Below are 26,321 nucleotides of genomic sequence, written 5' to 3'. Positions count from 1 at the left end.
GACTTTCCATCCAACCGTGAGCACCCATCTCCCTCGCCCCGTGTCCTAAGGTAGCTTCGGAGAAGGTCTGTGAAAGGGGTAGAAGGGCTCGCCCTCACAGCGAACTAGCTCCAATCCACGGCAAGTCCGCCATTTTCTTAACGGCACTGTTATCGAGCGACAAGGCCATCCCTCCCATTTCCAAATCTGTGAAACATGATGCAGGCAGGGAACGAGGGTGAAGGAGGGAGGAGAGGTTGTAAGAAATCTTCAGGAAGAGAGTCATCACAGCTTAGTGTATGTGATTTGGAATCTGACAATTTTAAAAAAGCATGGCTGACGCTGAAAGAGCTCCATGATAAAGAGCTGAGGCGTCTACAGGCAAAATTAACAAGTCTGAGGAAACAGCGATTGTCAGATGGGAGGTGGACGGGCTCCACAGCCAAAATTAAAGAGTTGACTGAACAGCAGAGAGTCCTGCAGAGCACCATTAATGACTTGAAAGATCAGTTAAAGGCAAAAACCTGTGACAACTGTTCAATGAAAGAAACATACAGGCTTGCGCTGGAGAAAGACTATTCTGAAATCCAACAACAAAATCTTTTCTTTATTGCGGAACTCACTAAAGAAACAAATAAATTACGAGAAGAAAATAAAAGGCTTTCTAAAATAATAATGAGGCAACAACAGTTTCAGACTTATGGTAGTGATGACTTGGTTTCTGGTAGTCAAATGACTATGTCAGATGTTTCAGTCAGGGAGCCTGCACAAGGAAGGCAGAGGCATGTGCCTATCAAATCAATAAGCCAGTCACAAAGTAAACAGATGAAACCTACGAGCACAAAGGAACTGCAACAAAGTTCAGAGTTTCCAGTTCCATCTTTTAGTCAAGACCTCTTTGAAGTGCCAGAGACCCCTTTTGCGAAAAGTTCCTCTAAGCCTAACACAGAAGACCCTGCTAGCCAGAAGCTACTGGCAAGTTCTCTTTTAACAACTTCACTTAGTCATCAAAAGAGGTATGGATTTCAAGATTTTCTCAATCCTCATGAAGACAAGATTGGCCAGCCAAAAGGGACACTTGAAACGAAGGTCTGCCCCCTAAAAGAAACTCAGATTGGTGTATCATGGAGCCCTTCCGCTGTCTCCCCAGGAGAATACCCAACTCATGTATCTGAAACTTTACTGGAAACTTTAGAGGATTATTCGATAACCTCATGTCACCCTCTTACAAAGGAAAAGAAAACAATCCCTTTGAATGCCTTGCCTTTAGACTCTACTTTAAAATCTAGTACAAAAAGAAGAGCAGTGGTTGCTATTCCTTGTAGCACCAAATTTGCAGCGAAAGATAGCTCTAAACTGATACCTTCCAAAGAACAGTCTGCTTCGGAGAATATTTATGAATCTACAAGTGCAGGGAATGGTGCCGATAAGCCTCAATGTGATACTGAGAGTGTCTTTTTGGGGTCTGGGCTAAAGAGAAAAGTGAAGACACAGTCACAAAGAAAGAGGAAGTAGCTTCCCCTTCCCTGTCCCCTTCCCTGTCCCCGCCCCCGCCCCCCACCCCCAAGGAAGCAACAATGTTTTACTTTTCCAACAGAACAGTCTTCTTGTCAATTCAGACTTCCTAACTGGTAACTCCTGACTCTTACTCCTTTTCTCACGATATAATAAACTAAGCAATAAGGCCTGAAAATATTTGGCAAATGAATCTAAGACTTTGAAATAGCAAATTTTCGTCAGTTAATAAAATGCAGCTACAAGTAGATAATGAAATTTATTCTCCAGAATCCATATAGAAGTATAGAGATAGAACATCTTTTCATTGATATTAAAGTTGCTACTGTTTATGACTCCATAAAAAAGAAAGCCAAGAGAGGACCTCAAGAGTGTGGACTTCAAAGAGATCAATATTTAAATGCATAAAGAGTAACTAAAACAGAATCTTTACTGGACAAGACAAATTAGAATACATCCATTGAGAAGGATCTAGAAGAAGACATTTCTTAGAACGAAATGAATATGACTTTACAGATATACAGCATGACTTTATACATATAAAAGATAAAGAGGTGACATAGACTGTATACTAGTTATTGAAAATGTGCTTTTTAAAATCAAAAAGCAAAGACCGAATATTTGGCACAGAGTACCTGCCACTGAGCAAGCATGGTCAACATTTGCAAGAATAAGAGGAACTATCAAGTGCACAAGAAATAAAACAGTCATGGGCCAGGCACAGTGGCTCATGCCTGTAATCCCAGCACTTTGGGAGGCCAAGGCAGGCGGATCACGAGGTCAGGAGATCGAGACCATCCTGGCTAACACCGTGAAACCCCATCTCTACTAAAAATACAAAAAATTAGCCAGGCGTGGTGGCAGGTGCCTGTAGTCCCAGCTACTCCGGAGGCTGAGACAGGAAAATCGCTTGAACCTGGGAGGTGGAGGTTGCAGTGAGCTGAGATCCTGCCACTGCACTCCAGCCTGGGCAACAGAGTGAGACTCCCTCTTCAAAACAAAACGAAACAAAAAACAGTCATGGTTTTACCCATGACATTAAAATAAAACAACCAGAGACTTGTCTCTGGTTAGTACAGAATGTGATGTATGTGTGTGTATGTGTGTGTGTATGTGTGTGTGAGACCTACAGTGGAGGAGGGGAGAGAACTAGTCGGCAATGCAGCTTTTCCCCTCCTCCTACCTTCTCTCTCCCTCATTCTTTGGGCTATGGTGGTATTCAACCGCTTTTTTGTTCAGTTCCGCTTTTTTTCCTAACGTATCTCTTGGACCTTTTTTTTTTTAAGGCTAGTCAAGTGAGGCAATGGGAGTGGAGAAGAGATAAAGATTGGGCCTCTTTTTTTAAAAAAAATAAATTTATTGAGCGATTCATTTACCATAAAAATGCCCACATAAATAACCCACAACAGTACAATAGTTTATAGTTTCTTCAAAGACTAGTGAAACCTTCACCAGTTTTAGAACATTTTCATTGCCTTAAGAAGAAACTCCATAAATGTTAGCAATTTCCAGATTCCACAACATAATCTTTGATGTTTATGCTAAATCGTACATTCCTAGAACTTCAATATTCCAGTTATTTTTATTTTATTAACGAACTTTAGAATTTACTCATATCTAGCTATTTATTTTAATGTTTCTATAGCTACTATATCAACTTATTTTATGTCTTTACATCCTGCATTATCATAAAATATTTAAAACAAGTAGTAATTACTGAAAATAAAAAATAGAAAATGAGTAAAACATAGCAATCACTATGATGATCCCAGGTGCTTTTATGTTTTCCATTCTTTTTTTTTTTTTTTTTTAAGCAAAAGTATTGCGAAAAGGAAGACAAAGGAGGGAACTGTCTAAGTAAATGTGGTATTTGGAAATAACCTGCTTTTACTTCCTGAGGACATGCAGTTTATGAAAGTCCTTTGGTTGTATTCCATCATACAGTATAAAGAGGAACTGGTAACACTAGTAAATATGGCTCTACACCAAGGAGAAAAGACAGAGCCTGACAACGTGATACCAGACAATATCATACAGTGTTGCTGCAAAGATAATGATGACATTCGCTACCCTTCGAGAACTCTTCCTGTTTTTTTGTTTCTTATTTGTCAAATCCTGGGTTAAATAAAGGCTGAAGTATTAAATATGAATTCTGGTGGTTATTATTTCCTTTCAGTTACATTGGTCATTTAATGAATTAAATGCTCTGCATGAAAACAAAATGTTTAGCACTTCTAAAACCATTGCCTCATTTTAGAAATTTATTTGCAAAATTATGTTAAAATTATTTCAAAGACTCGAACTTGTGTGACTGACATGAACCTATTTTGAGGTTCAATTTAAGAAACATTTTAAGGTCAGAGTCTCCAAATATCTGTTTATAATGTGCATGTGCTCTACCTCCAGATGATGATCAAATATTGTTGCATGAATTTGTGAACCTGTGAGGGTGTATGTCTAGTACAGTCCATGCTTAATATGCTGGTAACTCACCTTCTGAAATCATTTTTACTATATACAGGTAGCACATCAGGAGGCTTCTGATTTCATACTGATCCAGGCGGTTATACTGGGATACACTACTCCTTGTAGAACTCTGTCGGGTCTATAAGGACAGGATGTTTGTGAAATAGTATCTGTACCACAATTTTCCACAGCCTTTAACTCAGTAACTCTTTTTTTTATCATTAGATCAGTTTGGGAAAATTCTAAACATAAATCTAAATTTTATATCACAACTTGAAGGTGAATGGGCTGAATCTTTCTTTCCTAGTAATAGCTAGTAATATCACTAGAAATTACCTTGGGGTCTTCACAAAGATATAGCCATGAATACTGTGTGTGTTTCATTCTCATATGCCATGTGTTTTAGCGGTAAAATTTTAAAATAATCATGGCTATTTAAGGAAAGATAACTTTTACATGGAGTGAAAGCATAAGAAACATCTTAAACTTTTTCATTTGAATCTCTCCTTAGAGTTTATTAAAATCCAACATCAAAATCATACATTAGAAAATCTATCTTAAGAGCTAATAGAAGCCAGGCATGGTAACCCACACCTGTAGACCCAGTGCTTTGGGAAGCTCAGGTGGGAGGATCACTTGAGGCCAGGAGTTTAAGACCAGTCTGGGCAATACAGCAAAACTTGTTTCTACAAAAAAAAAAAAAAAAAAAAAAAAAGCTGGGCTGTGGTGGTGCATGCCTGTAGTCCTAGCTACTCGGGAGGGTGAGTTAGGAAGACTGCTTGAGCCCAGGAGTTCAAGGCTGCAGTGAGCACACTGATCTGTCACTGCATTCCAGCCTGGGTGACTAAGCAAGACCTTATTTCTAAAAAATATAAATAAATAAATAAAATGGGCTAATTATATTATGGTAATTACACTTAGGAGTACCCAGTAATACTTCAAAATTAGCACCTCTACAAAGTACTGATGTGTTCCTCTTATTTAATGACTTTTTTAAAAAATCAGAAATTAAGCATGACAAGATCTGACTTATTTGGGGATTTATATGAATAGAATAACAATAATCTCCTTACAAAATTGCAGTTGTTAAAAACTAATACTTTCAGTTGAGCTAAACTGGGGATGCACCATTGACTAAGGTGGAATTTACTAAGAAAGAACTTTTACTTGGAGCAAACAGACTGAGGTTCTGATTGCTTGCCTAGCTGCTATGTGACTACTAGCAAGTCATTCAACCTCTCTGACCTTTATTTGCCTTAGCTATGACAGTACCTGTTGTCACAATTTCTAAATGGTGTAAAAGAGAAACATTTGTGAGTAAATTACTGTTTACCCAAAGGCTCAAGGAACCAGTGGAAGTATAGTTCACTGGCTCTCAAGGGTAACAATACCCAACCAACAGCATCAACATCACCTGGGAACTTAGAAATACATGTTAGCAGGCCCTATTCCAGATGTATTGAATCTCACCCTGGGGTGAGGCCCAGACATCTATTTTTTTAAGCCCTTCAAGTGATCCTGATGCACACTAAGAGCACCGTGATATAGGAGAAAAAGCGCTCATATTAGAAAATCTAGGTTTGAGTATGGTCCTGCCATAGCTGGTTGTTCTAAGTCATAATCCCAGTTTTCATTTGTAAATTGAGAGTTGGAATTTTTTATTTATAGACCCTTCTAATATAATTTTATACGATTCAATGATTTTACATCACATGGCAAAACTTTACTAGTCTAAAATGAGGTCTCTCTGTCTTAAGGCAGTCACATCTCAAACTTTAATGGTAGGCGTGAAACAACTTGATAGAAGAGTTGGGAGGATATATTCTGATTAAGTGATGCTGGGACCCTAAGATTATCAGTTTCGGGACCTATATTTTTTCCTCCAAAATTAATATCATTACTCTATTACAAAAGAATGAATGACTGCATTAATCCTGCCAGGATGTGCTTTGTTTTAAATAACAAGGCACATTAGATATTTTAAACTTGAATTTCCCCTCACTAAAATAGCGTACTAGGGTTAAAGGAGATATTCAGAGTTGGAACACTTGAGGATGAATGCCTCATTCTCCATAAATAGTTTAAGACACTGAAGTAGCAGCTGCCAGTATAGGAAGATACTGCTAAAATATCTAAGAATTATGGGATGCTTTTTGCAGAGCCAGGATGGACTACAGGAGAGTAGAGATGCTCACATTTATATTATTAAAAAAAAGTTGCAGCCTAATGTGTCACTAGGGTTATCCTATATATTTAAGTTCTTACATTTTCACCAGTGTTGCCCTGATCTGGAAATCCTGTTGCTCCTTCTGGGATGAGGGAACCTCTTGAATCTTCTCTCTTCATTCCATGTCCATTTTGAAAAGACCCATAAGCTGGAAAAAAAAAGTCAAGTCTTTGTTGGCAAGAGGAGGAACTGTCAGAAATATTTTTAAAAAATAAGTATTGAACTAATTTAAGTAGAGACATTAATATAGGGAATAGATCTTGGACATCTAAAATGTGAAGTTTATTATATGAAAACACCATAAGAAACCATGTAAAAGTGAAGCAACTTTTCACCTTTCAAAACACTTTAGCACGTACAAAACGACAAGAAATTCCTTGGAAGCCATAAAATAAAGCCACACAATTTAAAAGACAATTTTATAGACAAGGAAACTTGAGCCCAGAGAAGGGAGGTATCTGGCTTAAAACTGGTGACAGATAAAGAAACCAGTATTTTTCTCATTATCCTCTATTTTGTCAGCATGCCAAGCTATGTTCTAAATAAGCTTAGACAAGGAAACCTTGGCAAATAAATTTGACTGCAAATATGAGTCGGATTTTAATTAAACTTTAGTAGAAATCAAGCTACGTATGGTCTTTATTATGAAATATATCAAAAATACTAAGAAGTAGAGGGTACATTTCTAAACACCCATGCAATGTATCATCTCCAAACGGTTTAATTACCGGTGTCTTTGTCAGTGCTCAGACTCCCTCTATTGGCAGGTGAAGTAAAGCCACATGGAAACTCATCTCTGGATGTCTGTAATGAATATGATACCTGTGTCATTTAAACACATTCGTATATAGGATAAGAAACCTGAATTAACAGAACAAAATGTTACACTGATTTTAAACAAAGCTCACTGTGAAAGTCTAAATCAGATACTAGTAATTAGTATTTAGGTGACTCTTTAAAGAAAAAAAAAAGCTACTAGCATACTGTTTTAACCATGACCTCTAGCCAAGTGACATAAATTCTAGATAGCCGCAACTGGTACAGTCTTTTTTGTTTTTGTTTTTTGAGACAGGGTCTTGCTGTGTAGTCCAGGCTGGAGTGCAGTGGCGTGATCATAGTTCACTATAGCCTCAACCTCCTGGGCTCAAGCGACCCTCTCACTTCAGCCTCCAGATTAGCTAGGACTGCAGGCATACACCACCACACCCAGCTAATTTTTGCATTTTTTTTTAGAGATGGGGCTTTGCTATGTTGCCTAGATTGGTCTAAAACTCCTGGACTCAAGTGATCCTCCTGCCTCGGCCTCCCAAAGTGCTGGGATTACAGGCATGCACCACGGCGCCCAGCCTGGTAAAGTCTCAACATCATTCAGTTCTCCTCCTTAGAACCAGGGCAACGCTAGAAGAAGGTGTGTGACCAGAAGCCCTAAGGAAACTTGAGCAGCAAAGAGTACAGAGAAGTGAAATATTTCCAAATAATGCTGTCAGATATATGTGGAGGGAGCATAAGCATGAGATACTGTATTTGTAAAGCAAGACCAGCCTGACGTTCAGGTAGGTGTAGTATACACATAGCCAGTTGACATGACTGGGAGTCACGAGCGAGCAAGCCACTAGAAAAGTTTAAAAGCAGCGTCCTCAGGAACGCAGGGCAGGCATGACAAATTGGCTGTAGCATTTCCTAGGGGGAATTTGCAGGGGAAGCTGTAAATGATGCAGTTTAACCTGCTATCCAACAATATGACATGGCCAGCCAAAGTGCACAGGTCATCTTGGGCCATATAGAACATGGATGGGGGCAGAAGTTAACAGTTCCACTGGGCAGACTATAAAGTGTATAATTTGGACACTGTATTTTAATAGGGTTACTGGTAAACTGGAGCACATTCAGAAAAGGGGTGACCAAGAAAGCAAAGGGTTTTGGGGACCGGGCACGGTGGCTCATGCCTATAATTCCAGCACTTTGGGAGGCTGAGGCAGGCAGATCACTTGAGGTCAGGATTTCAAGACCAGCCTGGCCAACATGGTGAAACCCCATCTCTACTAAAAGTACAAAAAAAATTAGCTGGGTGTGGTGGCGCATACCTGTAATCCCAGCTACTCAGGAGGCTGAGCAGGAGAATCACTTGAACCCAGGAGGCAGAGATTGCAGTGAGCTGAGATTGTGCCACTGCACTGCAGTCTGGGTGACAGAGTAAGACTCTGTCTCAAAAAAAAAAAAAAAAAAAAAGAAAAAGAAAAAGAAAAAAAAAAGTAAAGGATTTGGAATGACAGATTAGTGGAGATATTTAGCTTGGAGAAAAATTTAGAAGGCACATGTGGAAAGGGTACATTTGGAGATGGGAACAGATGTGTTTCATGTGTCTCTAGAAGACAAAAGTAAGACCAGTGGATAGGAAACCTTTTAGGTCTAATGTGAGAAGGAATGTTTAAATTATTACAATGGCAAAAGGTTGTTTTGCCAAATAGGAGACTGATCACCTCCAAAGTTCCTTCCAATTCTTAAAATTCTAAGGGGAGCAAAAAAAGCACAGACCAATTGTGATAAACTAAGAGTCTCACCAAGAAGTGCTGAAGGAGACTACTAAGGGAAAGGAGAAGCAAAGGAATAAGGAATACAGTTGAGTCCCCAGTGCCTAATATCTTGGAAGTAGAGAATCTTTTGTTCAGTTTAAGTTGAATAAATGTATGAAGCCATACAACAGAAAATGTTTAGAACAAAACACAGGGTTCAAAGGATTTGTGGTGTTCTCTTGGACTTTGTTATCCAAAGTGCAACCCTAGGACCAGAAGCAGTCAAAAGCTTGTTAGAAATGCATGCTCTCAAGTCCCACCCCAAGCCTATTGAATTAGAATCTGTTGGCTGGGCGTGGTGCCTCATGCCTGTAATCCCAGCACTTTGGGAGGCCGTGGTGGGTGGATCGCCTGAGGTCAGGAGTTCCAGACCAGCCTGGCTAACATGGTGAAACCCCATCTCTACTAAATATACAAAAAAATTAGCCAGGCATGGTGGCGGGCACCTGTAGTCCCACCTATTCAGGAGGCTGAGGCAGGAGAATCCCTTGAACCCAGGAGGTGGAGGCTGCAGTGAGCCGAGATCACGCTACTGCACTCCAACCTGGGTGACAGAGCGAGACTCTGTCTTGAAAAAAAAAAAATCTGTTTTAACAAATTCCCCAGGTGATTCATATGCACATTAAAGTTTGCAAAGCACTGTATTAGGAAAAACAGTGTACATGGAGTAAAAAATGAACTCTTGGCTGGGCACAGTGGCTCATGCCTGTAATCCCAGCACTTCAGGGGGCTGAGGCGGTAGGATTCTTTGAGCTTAGGAGTTTGAGACCAGCCTGGGCTGCACAGTGAGACCTTGTCTCTGCTAAAAATTTAAAACATTAGCTGGGCGTGGTGGCGTATGCCTTTAGTCCCAGCTACTTGGGAGGCCAAAGCAGGAGGATCACTTGAGCACAGGAGTTTGAGACTACAGTGAACTATGATTGTGCCACTACACTCCAGCCTGGGTGATAGAGCGAGACTCTGGCTTAAAAAAACAAACCAAAAAAAGTGAACTCTTAAGGTTGAGATCATATAGCATATGACCCTAATTCCAAATGCATTCAATAAAACAGGATAAAACTCCAACAGAAACACGTTACTACTTACAGAATTAGGCATGGCTGCACAAGAATACAAGGTATCTCGACCTGCTAATCGCTGTATATTTTCCAAAAGTAGTCCAACAAAGGGAAGGTACAATTGTGCTATTTTGGCTTGTTGGTTCTGAAAAAATAATTATTGAAAGCTTAATAGGTATATAATATGTATATATTACAAATAAATGGAGTTGGCTTCATATATCAACTTAAAGACTAAAAAGTAGGCTAACATCCATAACAAATTACTGAAGCATGAGTCTATTTATACGAAAACTAATTACCACAGAACTTTGTTGGCATTTGGATTTATCCATGATACAGAGTCAAATTACATCCCTCAAGCATAACTACATGAAGTAAAAGGTTTTTGTAAAAAATAGAAGTTGGTATAGAAAGCAGATGATATTAGTCCTGTTTTTCAGCTCCAGTGAGGATTGAGCTTCATGAGAGCAGGGACAGTGTCTGTCTTGTTCACTGCTTCATCCCCAGTACCTGGGCACATAGCAGATGGTCAATACATATTAGCTGAAGGAATGAATGAGTAAGTGGAAGAAGTGAAAAAATGGTAAGTTACTGTATTCATTCAAGAAACATTTTTTGCTTCCATTAAAGCTATAATTACAATAATACGAACTTAGTCCCCTAAGTCAATTATAAGACTTGGGAGATTGATATATTTGTAAATATGTAAATAAAACTGACCACCAGGACTCTTAATTAATGTGGTACCTCTTATACAAATTTATTTATTGCTTTCCTCAGCTTATGGACATTCCTCGCCAGATACGTATATACACTCAAATCAGAGAAAATAGTAGCTGTGGTGGCACAAGAGTTGCCCTCCATCTTTCATGACTTCAGGTTTTTCTGGAGAATTAGATAAGGCCCTCTAGGGCAAAATGGTCAACATGTAGAATATAGAAGATTACTGGTCTCTTACTATTGTTTAGTTTGCATTTACTATTGAGGTTGAACAATTTTTCATGTGTTAATTGGCCATTTGCACTTCATTTGTGAATTTCAAAAACCCTTCTTAACAGACTTTCTTCCAACATAGTACCCCATCAGTAATAGTCTCTACCACCAGAAGATTCTGATTTACCAGGTCTGGACTGGTCCAGATGATGCTGATGTGTTTCAGAACCACTAACCTAGTCCAACTTTCTGCTGAAGGCAGGAATGAATGGCCCTTACATGTATCCTTGACAAACAGTTTTTTAAACTTCTTTAAAACTCCAGCCCTTTCATGGGTTCTATTAGAAAGGTCCTTTATCTGAAATACACTCCTCATAAGTTCTACCTCCTAGGTATAGCTCTGCCCTTTGGAGTACAAGAAAAAGTCTACTTCTACTTTTGCATGGCAACCCTTTAAATATGTGAATATAGTTACCACGAATCATCTTAACTCATTCTTTTATTTTTTATTTTTTGAGACTGAGTCTTACTCTGTCAGCCAGGCTGGAGTGCAGAGGCACAATCTCAGCTCACTGCAACCTCCGCCTCCTGGGTTCAAGAGATTCCCCTGCCTCAGCCTCCCAAGTAGCTGGGATTACAGGTACCCACCATCACGCCTGGCTAATTTTGTATTTTTAGTAGAAACAGGGTTTTACTATGTTGGCCAGGCTGGTCTCGAACTCCCAACCTCAGGTGATCTGCCCTCCTCAGCCTCCCAAAGTGCTGGAATTACAGGAGTGAGCCACCGCGCCCGGCCTTTTAACTCTCATTACTTTCCTTTGTTCCATGGCTTTGGTGTCAAGATTTTTCACTTAGTGATTACCCTTTTTTTTGGTGGTTTTCTAATTTTTCAATGTCCCAAGTTGAGATTTAAAAGGCAGTATAGCTAGTGGCTGACAGCACAGATTTTGCAGTTAGAGACATGCACAAAACCCAGTTCTCCCATTACTAGCTACTTGATTACAATCAAGTCATTTAACTATAGTTTTCTCTTTGGTAAAATGGGGGTAATAATAATGATGTCAATTAATGTGAGATATTTAAAATAGTGCTTGGCATATAGTGAGCCCTTAATAAATTTTAGCTGCTATTATTAATATTATGGCTTCTAAATAGGAGTCCATTTTAGTTCTGATAGTGAGTGATCTCTAGGGGAAGAGAAATTACAACTCTCTCAGGGAAGCAGGAACACAGGAAAACATAAAGTCATTGCCAAATATGTTAAAAATTTCGCCTGCACAACAAATAGAATATAACCGAAGAATCTATTAATAGAAGACTAGTTAGATAAATAAAATAAAGTATATCCATATGATAAAATACTATGCAGCTACTTTTTAAAATGCAGTAGATCTAACCTTCAGGCTGTACTGTTAAATGAAAAAAGAAAAATGTATAATGGTTTCTGTTATATTTTATACATATATATCATATAGGCTTGTGCTTGTGTAAAATAGAAGTATAAATAAGCTTATAAGAGTAGTTGCTTCTGGAAAGATGAATTGGTGAGTGGAGGTAAGGAATGGGAGACAGGCATTTTGATTTTTGTTTTTCACCATGCATATGGATTACTTTTTCAAAAAAGGTAAAAAGATTTGCCCACAGCCCAACTAGAAGTAGAATCTGCAATTCTCTTAGGTATCAACATTACTTGTAGTGGGTACAAGAACTATACAGGCCCCAGGGTAAATGTTAGATATTGAACATTCTTGTTCTGAAAAGGAAAAATGTCTCATGGTAATTATAACAAGAGACACTGCTGGCTGGGCATGGTGACTCACACTTGTAATCCCAGCACTTTGGGAGGCCAAGGCAGGCGATCACGAGGTCAGGAGATTAAGACCATCCTGGCCATCATGGTGAAACCCCATCTCTACTAAAAATACAAAAAATTAGCCAGGTGTAGCGGTGCACACCTGTAACCCCAGCTACTCGGGAGGCTGAGGCAGGAGAACTACTGGAACCCGGGAGGCGGAGGCTGCAGTGAGCTGAGATCATGCCACTGCACTCCAGCTTGGGCTACAGAGCGAGACTCCGTCACAAAAAAAAAAGAGAGAGAGAGAGATTGCTAAATAGTTTATGAGTAACACATAACAGGGACCAAAATTTCCTAAGAGCAGGGGCTTAGGAGTGGCAATTGGCTGGAAAGGGTGGGAGTGATTAGGGAGTTGAGTCTCGAAGTAGGCTTTTCATAGGAAACATTCTTTTCTTTTTTTTTTTTTTTTTTTTGGTGTATTACTTTGGGGTCCCTTTAGAGAACTGATGGAAAATATGGGGGCTTAAGGCTCCCTCCAATCCCTCACCTTGGTGTCATCATTAATAGGAAACATGCTCTACTTGGATGTATTTGATAAATGAACTCTTACCCAGGCTGTCTGGAAACTGCACAAAACAGACAAAGGACCTTTTATTATCCTCATCCAATAATCTGGAATTGAAGCTTTGGTTAACCAAGCCCGTGAAGTAAACAAACTTCTCATGGAGAAAACTCTATCGTCATTTAATGCCTGTATGAAGCCTCTGAACAAAGAGGAAAGAGCTTCAGAAGTCACTGAAGGAGTAGTAAGGCTTGGCATTTCAATCTTTCCTATAGTTTAAAACCTCAAACGCTCAGAGTGTCTAACTTATTTACAGGTAACAATACCTGCATGTGTATACATACAGCTCTAAGAATTTAAAAAGTAAGTTAAAAGTGTCCAAATTTGTGATGTAAAATATTTAATTCCGCCTCTAGGTGGTGAGAATCCCACTGGCAAAATCCAGTTTTCTTTCACTTTCATGTGAAGAGGCAGTGGAGAAACATACAACTTTCTGCTTCAGAGAGGGGAAGTTCATTTTGTACTTTTCCAGTGAATCATTTAAAATCATGGCTAAAGACATTTTCCTCCACATGGCATAAGATCCTTTTCCCCACTCCTAGGCGTAAGCAAGTAGTTAGCCAGAACTCAGCGATAATGCATTTTTAAAGGCTTGACCAAGCTTGATTGGACTGGAGGACTTTTAAGATATATTTTTATTTGGATATATCATACCAGCTAATTTGTGTGAAGTCAATATCAACATTCACAAAAAGTGAAAATGGCATATAACTGAGTCAACTACACTAAGTGGAGGTATGTTATAATGTGTCAAAAACAAAGCAAACTGCAGTAAGCAATGAATTACATCTTAAAGCTAAGAAGTTTAAATCTACTTTAGGATACAATCACATAAAGAAAACTAGCAAGATTTACATGTATGAAAATCACTGTAATTAAAGGAATATGAGTAGATGTCACTGGCAGGCATTTTCTGTTTAAAAAGGACAAATGGGAATACTGTAGAAAAAGAATAAAAGCTCCAAGTCAGCCTTCCAAAATGACTGTGATGATAAATGACATCATAATTTTATTTATATTGGAATGTAAAAAGAAAAGGATAAATTATTTATTGTGAAACAATATTATGCTTCCTAGAGTGAGTTATGATACCGTGGAAGTAAATTAGAGTCTTCTAAATCCATACAGTTTGCACTCTACTTTTCCAAGCCAACAGGATTTAATATCAGTAAGATTTCAATATATATGTTAAAAGTACAGTAAATAGGCCAGGCATGATGGCTCACGCCTGTAATCCAGCACTTTGGGAGGCTGACTGGGGCGGATCATGAGGTCAGGAAATGAGGACCATCCTGGCCAACATAGTGAAACCCCATCTCTACTAAAAATACAAAAATTAGCCAGGCATGGCGGCGTGCACCTGTAGTCCCAGCTACTTAGGAGGCTGAGGCAGGAGAACTGCTTGAACCTGAGAGGCAGAGGTTGCAGTGAGCCGAGATCATACCACTGCACTCCAGCCTGGGGGACAGAGCGAGACTCCGTCTCAAAAAAAAAAAAAAAAAAAATTAGTGCAGTAAATAGAAACTGCAGCTGTGACCGTTACTCATAGAAAACAGTGTAATGTATGTAAAATTTACAGCCACACCCACAGCTATTTATAGTAACACCATCACATTAACATTTTTTTCAGTAAGAAGAAAACTTATTACATATTTTACATGATACATATTTAAAGATATATTAAAGCATATATTTTATAGAATAATTTTTAAACATTCTTAGTTGATATAATAATCATGAAGCAGTTATGTTATTCTTTAAGTATGATTTGAGAAAATAGTGTATTTCTTTAATAGTTAACTAAACTATATATATATGTTTTTTTTTTTTTTTTTGGAGACAGAGTTTCACTCTTGTCACCCAGGCTGGAGTGCAGTGGCACGATCTCAGCTCACTGCAACCTCCGCCTCCTGCCTCCCCAGTTCAAGTGCTTCTCCTGCCTCAGCCTCCCAAGTAACTAAGACTACAGGTGTGTGCCACCACGCCCAGCAAATTTTTGTATTTTTAGTAGAGATGAGGTTTCACCATGTTACCCAGGCTGGTCTCAAACTCCTGGCCTCAAGCGATCCACCCACCTCAGCCTCCCAAAGTGCTGGGATTACAGGCGTGAGCCACGCTCCCAGTCCTAAATGGTATTTTTAAAAACCTAATGATTTGAGGCTGGGCACAAGAATCGCTTGAACCTGGGAGGCAGAGGTTGCAGTGAGCCGAGATCATCCCACTGCACTCCAGCCTGGGTGACAGAGTGAGACTCTGTCTCCCCCCCAAAAAAAAAAAAAAAAAAAACCTTGTGATTTGAAGCAAAAATAAATTTTCCTCAATGCTTATATAATGTTCCTTGCTAAAAAAGCTTCATCTTCTATAAAAAATCATAGTGTGATACTGATGACTGCATGGATATCCTTACCTTGTGCTGGTATCTTGTGTCAAATGCATGTTTTATCAAAAGATTCTTTATGACAGAGATAGCTGTATATCTGATCTCATAATTGTCCTGAAGAGCAATGGAAGTTTCCCTCAGAAGTAGACCAACCAGGAAGTGATGCTTGCAATACTCATCTGATAAACTGTATTCAAGATTTGAATCTGCAGTACAATGAAATTTAAAACCCATTTATGAAAATATTCAAAAAATGATTATAATTAAAATACTGTATTATTTAATAATATGTGATCATGCTAGCAAGAGCTATAATTTTTATTATGAATGATTCTGAGCAGTTCTTTTATCATCTAGAATAAGCATGCAAAATTTACAAGACAAGAGCACTCATATTTTGGGCTAGACGATAACTTTAATGATCATTTCAGTCAGGAAGAAAGTCCCTAGATTTTTTTTTCCCCTGCATTCTTTTGAACTCATAGAAATCTTATGATAGAACCTACAATAAGATAATTATATATTTTGCAACGTTTTAACAGATTTCTTTATAGCTGAAGAGATTTTGTCACAACTATACATTTGAAAAATTCTATACAATAATGCTTGACTTACTTATCCATTTATACTTATAAAGTGGGAAAAGACAAACTAAACAACTGAATAGTCTGACAGTATTGACTGTTTCAGTAAATATTATATATTGGGCTGAAAATATACATGGGACATAAGAACAATAAGGAAAACAGTCTCATTCCATTCCAATCCATCATCACTCAAAAACAAATAATTTATATCAGAAAATAATCACTTCGAACTATGTCTTTCCCTTCTTTTAAGATCCTCAGTCTATTTTATTTATTTATTTATTTGAGATGGAGTCTCACTCTGTTGCCCAGGCTGGAGCTCAGTGGCACAATCTCAGCTCACTACAACCTCTGCCTCCCGGGTTCAAGCAATTCTCCTGCCTCAGCCTCTGAAGTAGCTGTGACTATAGATGAGCACCACCACGCCCAACTAATTTTTTTTTGTATTTTTAGTAGGGACGGGGTTTCACCATGTTGGCCAGAATGGTCTCGAACTCCTGAGCTCAGGTGATCTCTCTGCCTTGGCCTCCTGAAGTGCTGGGACTACAGGAATGAGCCACTGTGCCTGGCCTAGATCCTCAGTCTATTTTAAATCTCAGATGTTAATATCATGGTTGGGACTTGCTTTATAAGTACTTATAGGGGATTGTGATCAGGTTTAGTAATTTGTTTGTTTGTTTGTGACAGTCTATCTCTGTCACCCAGGCTGGAGTGCAGTGGCGTGATCTCGGCTCACTGCAACCTCTGCCTCCCAGGTTTAAGCAATTCTCCTGCCTCAGCCTCCTGAGTAGTTGGGACTACAGGCATGTGCCACCATGCCCGGCTAATTTTTTGTATTTTTAGTAGAGACGAGGTTTCACCATATTGGCCAGGCTGGTCTCTAACTCCTGACCTTGTGATCCACCCGCCTTGGCCTCCCAAAGTGCTGGGATTACAGACATTTGCTACCGCGCCCAGCCAAGTTTAGTAATTTCTATGGAAGATTTCTACTATCTTTATTTCCTCTCCAGTACTATTTAATTAGATAGGCCATGAAGCCGAAGAATATGCTTTCTATTTCTCTTTTGGCCTGTTCAGCACTTAATATAATGCTTTATATTCAGCTGGGACTTAATAAATGCTGCGAGTAGTCCAATTTAATCCTAAATCCTGATGATCTGTCCACGCCTTCTTTTTCCTGACTTCCTCATAGTTATAAATAAATATTGGGTGAAGTATATGAGCTACACATGCTCAGAATCAAGTAAGGGGGTAGTTGAATAGAAGTACTATGGTTTAAAAATATTTTTTCTCCATTTTCACTGGCTATAATTCCATCACTAAAACCACCACTCAGCAAATACTTCTACACAGACCAAGGCAGATTATTTTCTTCCTGCATTGGTCATGCTTTTTTGTGAATCCCTATCACCTTCTACGCATAAGGGCCAGGACTAACAAAGGTGGCTTTATGTGAGTAGATTTTACAAATGGTAATCAATTTGTTACTTTGGTGATTTGAATAAATCCAATCAGGTGGTTTCATCTACACCTGCAGAATTCTGGCCAAGATATCATTAAACAGCATCTAAGAGACAGAGGAAAGCCTGAGAGAGGTCACACACACACACACACACACACATCACACACATCACACACACACACACACACACACACACAAGTAACTTCCAGTTCCCCATTCATGACCTCTATGCTGGCTTGCAGCAGGAACTTGTGTTTTGAAGGAAGATGTTTTAAAGTTGATTTCTCTAGCAACACTCAATTTTATTTTAAAACTAAACAAACACACTGCCTCCTAGATTTTCTGGGTACTTGGCTAGGGAGGATTTGAAAAGCAAACAAAGCCCCCATCCATCTTAGCAATTCATCAAATCAATTGTTTTCTAAAACAGCAAGCTAATTTAGAGTGAACCGAGTTAAACCTACCTACTGAAGTCAAACGGTCCACCGCAAATGAAAAAAAATCTAATTAATATATGAAAAGAAAAGGGACAAATAAAAAACATAGTAACATAAGAATAGTGCTATACAACAAAGCATTCAATAAAACTAGCAATGGAGATAACTGAAGGCATTTCATAAATTTAGCACAAACATGTTACTGTTTTACTCTACCTTTACATTTTTTGATGCTTTGAGGAGAAATGCATTTACATGCCTTTTTCTTAATTTAGTCTTATACAAGATCCCAAACACTACTACAGAAAGTAATTTCACTTGTATCTGACATCTGTGTTTAAGCAGCAATCTATTAACACACCTGATTTCTTCACACTATGAATATTATTACTGATATTATGAAGGAAATGCAGAAAAACATTAAAGGACTTCAGATAGTAACAATTCTGAATTTACCTTCACGTTGACTGGTTCAACTAGAAAACATTATACTACACTAGCGCTAGCAAAACATGGAAAAAAACAAACTCAAATGATGGAAAATGCAAATACATGCCTTGAACCCGCTGCAGTTTAGGTTTTGCAAATGCCATTGGCAAGTTCAGAGGAATGTAATGTTCGTGATTGCAAATTGTTTGCAGAAATTCAAACTTGTATTCAGCCAGAACCTAAATGGAAAGAAATGATACATTAGCTCATATTTAGTAGGCATTTGCTATTTTAAGAATTTAATACAGCGCATTATTTTTCACAACAGAAGTGCTTAGTATTCTAAGCATACCTTGAGATGCGACCTGTGCAGGAAAGAGTTAACATAGCAGGTCCAAGACTGCTATCCTTTAAAAGGCCTGCTTGTTGGCTGGCATCTAAAAAATGAAATTTTGAAATGTTCCCTACATGATAAGTTGCGCCTTCTGTGTCAGCCTGCTTAGACTGTTTGTACAAACAATGTGATTTATAGTGAACACCTGCTTTGCTTTCCTTTCTGAGAGTCTGGAATTTTGACCAGCCTCCAACACATAATCAGCCCTCAATAAAACCCCTCAACTCTGAGTTTTAAACAGGCCTTCCTTGAACAGGAATATTGCACACTTACAAGTGCATTTTCACTGCTAGAAGGAGGCTGTGCTCTGTGAGACCCTTCACAGGAGGGAAAGAGTTCAGAAAGGCTGCGTGTGGATTGCTACCCACCCCATTTGATGTCTTTTCCTTTCCCGATTCAGCTGAGTATCCTCATCATATCACGCTCATGAATCTTAGCCATCAATACAGCTATATGTTGAGTCTGTGAATCCTTAGAATGAGCTATTGAACATATGGGGGGTCCTGGGGACCCCAAAACACAGTCCAGTATTCCTTGCTTTTAAGTATGTCTATACTCCAAGTACCTAAATAAAAACAGCAGTTCCTAATCCCCTAGAAGAGAATAAATGTCACTTTTGGTCTTATGCTCAGATGTCTGACATCCACTACGATCATGTCCTCATAACTTACCTTAGGATCTTTGGGACTGAATCCAGATATATAGTCATTTATTAAATTGAAAATAAATCCTCTATCCATTAGTGTCAAACAGCGCTGTAGGAACCAAAACAAAACTAAGGGTTAGTTACACAATTCTAAAAGTCTAAATTTAAAAAATGTAAAGTTTTAAAAATTCAAAATTGGTTCCACACAAAAAGAAAGACATTTTTGTTTTTATAGATAACTGTCTGAGCTTCAGGTGACCTTAAAGAAAAAGATAAAGGTCAAGTGGCATCACTGGAATCGGGACTGAAGGGCCTCAATTATACAGTTTTCAGAATAAGATGTATATATAGCCACACACACAAATACACATTTATCTATACATATACACACATACATACACAGACACACATACATATCTGTAATCTATTCAGCTACACTTCCTCATTTTGGTCAACTCCCAAAGCCCAAGTGAGTTGACCTCATTTTGGTCAACTCCCACTTCCGAAGGGAAGTGTAAGGTAGTCTGTTAGCTGATGAAAGTGAGACTTGCCTATGTAAATATTAATAATTCAGACCAAAAGGGTTTTTGTGTTCAGTGAAGTCAAGGCGTAAAACCTCCCTTCTCTGTGACAGCCCTAAGTTATTCATATTTGCCTGCTGTCATTCTCCTAGTTAAGGCTCTCACTGCCTTGCAACTGAAAAACTGTAGTTAACCTCCTCAGTCTTCATGTCTCTCATGTCTCCATCCATCTGCTTCCAGATTAACCTCTAAGTCCCAGCCCTAATCGTGTCATTTTCCTGCCCCAAAGCTTCCAATAGTTCCCTATCGTCTCTAATATAATTTCAAACTCCTTCGCTTGGCATTCAAGAACACTCACAATCTTGTCCCAACTTACTTGTCCAGCTTCATTTGCCAACAGATCTCATTGACTTCCTTTGACTGTGTCTCAAAACATAAAAAAAAAAAAAAAAAACAGAGAGAAAGAGAGACAGGCAGAGTCTTGCTCTGTCACTCAGGCTGGAGTGTAGTAGCACAGTCATAGCGCACTACAGCCTCAAACAATCCTCCTGCCTCAGTCTCCCAAGTAGCTGGGACTAAGGCGGGCACCAGCATGCTCAGCCATCATTCACTTATTATCCCCTCGAGATGCACTGTGTATTCCCACCTCTAGGTCTTTGACTCATGCCACACCTAGCAAGTCTATCGCTACTTCTATCTGATCTTGTTCATTCTTTAAGGTTCTCATGAAATCCCATCTTCCTTAACTACATTGGTCCATGGATCCCTTCAAACACTTTATTCAGTATTAGCTTGTATTTTACTATTTTCCTGTCATCTCACCTAGATTGGACAATAAGAATGATCTTTTCCTTTATATCCTTCATAGTGCCTACAATATTTCTGTGAAATCCAAATAATTCAATATTTGATTAACCAGCTACCTGCATCTTGCATCTCATACTCTCCTTTCCACTTCTGCTGCCACTGCCCAGGGTCAGACCCTCATCACCTGTCATCTGGATTACTGAGTTAGGCTCATATTTATTTATTCCAGCATCCAACAAACATTTAGAGGATCTACTATGTTTGAGACAATGTATTACATTCTAGAGAAATACAAAGTGGAATAAGGCATGGTCCATAATCATGTCTAATAGTGAAGACAATCACATATTGAAAACATAGTGTACAATAAGAAGTGCCATAGAACTATGTAAAAGACAGATGAACAACAGAAGGGGTGATCAACACTGCATGGAAAGGCCAGGGAAGAGCTGAGCCTAAAAGATAAGTGGATTGTGCCAGGCGGACAATTGGTTTTCTAATCAGTTGCCCTGACTCGGCTCGGGTCTCTTCCTCACTTCATCTATCATAACAGCAAGAAAAGTATCCTCCGAAGTATTTGGTGTTGCTCCATTGCATATGAATCAAAGTCCAAATTCCTTAACCTGACATTTAAGGCCTTCTGTTATTGGCACCAGATGGCCTTTCCAGCTCTTTCTTCATACTTCCTAAACTCATCACACAATGAGTTTTCACTCGTCCCTAAATAATTTTTGAACATGTAAATTTCATCTTTGCTCAGGGACCCTCTAACTGCAACATGCTCAACTCTTGTCCTGGGGAACTCTGCACTATGCTACTTGTTTCATGCTGCCTGGTCATAATCTCTCTCTCCCTTTCTAGTTTTTCTATAGTATTTTGTCTGTATTTCTGGTGTTACTGTTATCACCTTTATCTTGCATATATATTCAAATTTGACCACTAACACGGCCTCTCACATCTTTGAATTGCCACACAGAAGACAAGCCAATGGGCCAGGCGCAGTGGCTCACGTCTGTAATTCCAGCACTTTGGGAGGCTGAGGTGGGCGGATCACGAGGTCAGGAGGTCGAGACCATCCTGGCTAACACGGTGAAACCCTATCTCTACTAAAAAATACAAAAAATTAGCTGGGCATGGTGGCGGGCACCAGTAGTCCCAGCTACTCGGGAGGCTGAGGCAGGAGAATGGTGTGATCCCGGGAGGCGGAGCTTGAAGTGAGCTGAGATCACGCCACTGCACTCCAGCCTGGGCGACAGAGCAAGACTCAGTCTCAAAAAAAAAAAAAAGACAAGCCAATGTTTGCTGACTTGAATTAAGTAAATGCTGCTACTAAACCAAAACTGTTCTGTTCCCTTTACATAGTAAACTTCAAGTTTAAACTCCATGGAAGAAGCTAATGTTCTACATTTCAGAAAGTATGTGCTCCCATTTAAATAAGCATTTAAACTATGTTTAAAAACACTGTGTGCAACAAGCAACACTTGTCTTCTGACTAGGCCACCTGTATGTGTCCTCTGATTTCATCAATTCGTCATTTCAATGGGGGATGGGGACAAATTTGCTGTGATCAGTTAAGCTAAAAGATACGGCTTTTATCCAAAAGAGGCAATAACAAGTGTTGGTGAGGATGTGGAGAAAAGGGAACCTTCCTACCCTATTGGTGGGAATGTAAATTAGTACAACCACTATCAAGAACAGATTTGTTTGTATTTCTGGTATGACTGTTATCACCTTTATCTTGTATATATAGTTAAATTTGACTACTAAGATAGCTTCTCACATCTTTTCTTGTTTTGTTTTGAGACGGAGTCTCACTCTATTGCCCAGGCTGGAGTGCAGTGGTGTGATCTCGGCTCACTGCACCCTCTACCTCCCAGGTTCAAGGGATTCTCCTGCCTCAGCATCCCAAGTAGCTAGTGGCGCCTGCCACCACACCCAACTAATTTTTGTATTTTTGGTAGAGACAGGGTTTCACCATGTTGGCCAGGCTGGTCTCGAACCCCTGACCTCATGTGATCCGCCCACCTCAGCCTCCCAAAGTGCTGGGATTACAGGTGTGAACTACTGTGCCCGGCCGGCCTCTCACATTTTTGAATCGCCACATAGAACACAAGCCAATGCCAATGTCTTCTATGGAGGTTTCTCAAATAACTGAAAATACAGCTACCATACGATCCAACATTCTACTCTTAGGTATATACCCAAAAGGAAGAAAATCAGTAGATCAAAGAGATATCTGCACTCCCATGTTTGTTGCAGCACTGTTCACAATAGCCAACGTTTGTAAGCAACCTAAGTTTTCCAGTAGTCTTATGAAGACCTAGCTGAGTCTCTAGAAGGTGCTTAATTTTTTTCTTGGGCTTCCTGTCAATGAAGAGGAGTTCCTTACCACATTCCAGCTGCCTTTAACTCACCTTCAGGAAGCTAGCCAAACTATAGTTCACATTTCTGGACTCTTCGGGAATCTCCGCATACCGAATAGTCACATGGGGAATTATTGCAAGAAGCAGTGAATGTAAGACATGATGATATGTCTCGGGAAATCTCTGGCCTCGGGGAAGCTGAAATGAAATAGGCACAGAAAAAAGTCAGACTTCTGAAAGGTCTAAGTTGCCATTTTTACTTTCAAACACATTCTACAAATAAATATATCTTAAAACTGATGTACAATTGTTCTCCCAACCTAAAAATGACATCACTAGTTCAAGATGTACTTGACTCTCTATAATTACAGGAACTCTCTGGATCTCTAATAATCTACCTGAGGTTATCAGCAAGAATGGGTTGTTCTGCCCCAACTTTGGAATATCATGCTTCTGAGTTACAGACAAATCCCAGTTTTCATTCCACTTTTTTCCTGACACACAAAGTATGCATGCACTTCAATTTCAGTAAACGTATTATATAAATTCTGATAAAAAATAATTAAGTATAAGGTAAATATTTTGTACTTCACAAGTCTTAGCTTTATGATTCCTATGAATAAGAAAAATTGTTTTACCTTTCAAACAATTAAAAATTACAACAAATTGCATACATCACATTCCGGGATCATATCTAGTGCATAAAGTGTTTGTAACACTGCACGTGCATGGGCAAATGCTATGTCTGATTTAACCCAATGAGTCTTCTCAAGAGACATTTTTAAGCCATAAGACAAAGGCAAAGATTCAAAGGTAATGAGTTGTACATGGCAAATGATTATAGGAAAGAATCTATGTGGAAAAGTCTCTGCAGATTAGATGGTGAGAACATATCAACTGCAAGACCTCAGATTTACGCAATACATCCATTGTTTTTGTAAGCAACATTGAAAAAGCTAAGCACTCAGAGCCTTTAAATATAAAACAGGATTTGCATGGCATGGCTATCTGAGAGTAAGATTAGCTTTTTTTGTCTACATCAAATATTATTCTTATATATACAATTATCATTTGCCAACTGAAAGTTATTCTTTACCTTAATTTACTTACCTTAATCTTATTCTCTTCCAACAAGTATGTGGCCATCGACTTTGCAATTATTTCAAAGAAAAACCATGAGTACTAAAAAAAAAAAAAAAAAAAAAAGAAAAGAAAATCTTTAACTGTTACCAAATCTTTGAAGTTTAGCAAAGTTTGACAAATCAATATGGGTCTTGTCTTTGAATTTTACTAACATTTTCAAGTGATCCCAAGTCACTATCAAAGTCTCACAGAATATCTGCCAATGGTTTTAGCAAAAAGGTACTATTGTACTTCAGGGTTGACTGGTAATATACAAAGGAAGGATGGGAACCTTTGTCCCACTGGGGAGTATTTTATCCCCACCATTGTTTCTAATTGCCCACATGTGGTATTAAGAGCAAACTAACTTCTAGTTTATCTTGTTACCGCTTTTAAATGCTCAATGAATCTTATTACCACCTGCACCTAGCTTGGGCCCCAACCCTGCCTTTGATGTGACATTTGTGCAGCCTAAGTAGCCTAGATGTTTGCCTACGTCATATAACTTGAAGAGTAGAGAGAAGCCTCAATCAGATATACTCCAAGATACTCGAAATTCTACCATTAATAAAAGAAGTAATAAAAATAATGACAATAATAACAGCTATAATTTCTTGAGTGCCTACGATGTGCCAGGAACCATGTGTTGAATGCTTTACTTATATTTTAGCAATGAGGATTTGGAGGCTCAGAAATGCTAAATAACTGGCCCCAGGTCACAAAACTATTTTGTGACGGATACAGGATTCTAACTCAGGTCTATCTGATCCAAAAGTCTTTCTTTTACACATTTAAATGAGGGCAGGGGGTGGGTAGCTGGGGTGAAGAAGGTTCTGTGGAGAACTTCAGGAAAAGGATGCATGGGCAAAGTGGTGGGGAGAGGACGGGTCACATGTGAAACTGATGAAAGACTAGAAGCGAAACGGGAGGGTATCAAAAAAAAGTGTGTCTATGGCTGCTCTCGTTCCTTGTTGTGTCCTGTGTTCGCACCTTTAGCAATTTGTTTATTGATAAAAAATCTGCAGACTGTTTCAATATAGCTATCATCGTAGTAGCCAGGGTTTCATGTATCAGCTGGGCCTGAGGAGCACTCGGTTTTTCAGGTCGGAAGCTATACTACAAATAAACAAACAAAAAAATGAACTGTAAGACAAAACTGTCACATAAAACAAATTGCTCAGAAAGAAACTTTACTCCACAAACCTTTATGAATGATCTTAAATAACTATCCAAGCCTTCTTCGTGGCACTTTGATACAATATGTAAGAGAACCCTGAAACGACATTCACAAGAGTCAGCATGTCATACTATAATGAATTACCATATTTTGATTCTTAAGATTGTCATGTGTAGCCCCCAGAACATCTAACACTGCCTAAATAATTAAAAGTGAGATGACTGCATTAAATATAATGGTGATAGTTTAGGTGTACGAAAGATTTCAGCATCTATCATGCTCGGGTCTTATAAAATATATTTCCTAGTTCAAAAGAAGGATATTTAATTTGACAACCCAGATTTGACGTCTGTTTCTAAATCTCTGTATGTGCCTGAAGCATGGTGGTAGCTACTATGCAGTAAAAGACTTCAAATTAGATAAATATTGAGATACCCTCTAGTGAGAATAAAAGGAAGAGAATAGAAAGACACAATGAAGGCCCGGCACGGTGGCTCATGCTTGTAATCCCAGCACTTTGGGTGGCCAAGGCGGGTGGATCATGAGGTCAGGAGTTTGAGATCAGCCTGGCCAACACAGTGAAACCCCGCCTCTACTAAAAATACAAAAATTAGCTGGGTGTGGTGGCGGGCACCTGTAATCCCAGCTACTTGGGAGGCTGAGGTAGGAGATTCGCTTGAATCCGGGAGGCAGAGGTGGCAGTGAGCCAAGATTGCACCACAGCACTCCAGCCTGAGTGACAGAGCGAGACTCCACCTAAAAAAAAAAAAAAAAAAAAAAAAAAGGAGGAGAGAGAGAGAGAGAAAGACAGAAAGAAAGAAAGAA

The 26,321-nt window shown here is 39.0% G+C and overlaps 1 protein-coding gene across 5 annotated transcripts in view; it reads right to left on the bottom strand.

Moving 5' to 3' along the window:
* Nucleotides 1–26,321, bottom strand: part of DOCK11 (dedicator of cytokinesis 11) — a 189,595-nt gene that overhangs the window by 50,776 nt on the left and 112,498 nt on the right. For 3 of the 5 annotated variants that reach the window (XM_028842425.2, XM_077989509.1, XM_015128074.3), the window contains exons 25-36: nucleotides 25,523–25,592; nucleotides 25,310–25,435; nucleotides 24,308–24,379; nucleotides 23,249–23,395; nucleotides 19,532–19,615; nucleotides 18,594–18,705; nucleotides 18,065–18,103; nucleotides 15,579–15,757; nucleotides 9,847–9,963; nucleotides 6,916–6,991; nucleotides 6,226–6,335; nucleotides 3,988–4,099 (exon numbers count right to left, since the gene is read on the bottom strand). In XM_028842425.2, coding sequence (XP_028698258.1) covers nucleotides 3,988–4,099; nucleotides 6,226–6,335; nucleotides 6,916–6,991; nucleotides 9,847–9,963; nucleotides 15,579–15,757; nucleotides 18,065–18,103; nucleotides 18,594–18,705; nucleotides 19,532–19,615; nucleotides 23,249–23,395; nucleotides 24,308–24,379; nucleotides 25,310–25,435; nucleotides 25,523–25,592 — 1,244 coding nt within the window. The remainder of the gene's footprint in view (nucleotides 1–3,987; nucleotides 4,100–6,225; nucleotides 6,336–6,915; nucleotides 6,992–9,846; nucleotides 9,964–15,578; nucleotides 15,758–18,064; nucleotides 18,104–18,593; nucleotides 18,706–19,531; nucleotides 19,616–23,248; nucleotides 23,396–24,307; nucleotides 24,380–25,309; nucleotides 25,436–25,522; nucleotides 25,593–26,321) is intronic. The other 2 variants (XM_077989510.1, XM_015128075.3) reach the window with 1 other exon arrangement.

This window comes from Macaca mulatta, chromosome X (genome assembly GCF_049350105.2).
Source record: "Macaca mulatta isolate MMU2019108-1 chromosome X, T2T-MMU8v2.0, whole genome shotgun sequence".
Taxonomy (NCBI): Eukaryota; Metazoa; Chordata; class Mammalia; order Primates; family Cercopithecidae; genus Macaca; species Macaca mulatta.
Note: the sequence above shows the minus strand (reverse complement) of the source record. Positions and strands in the feature narration are given on the sequence as shown.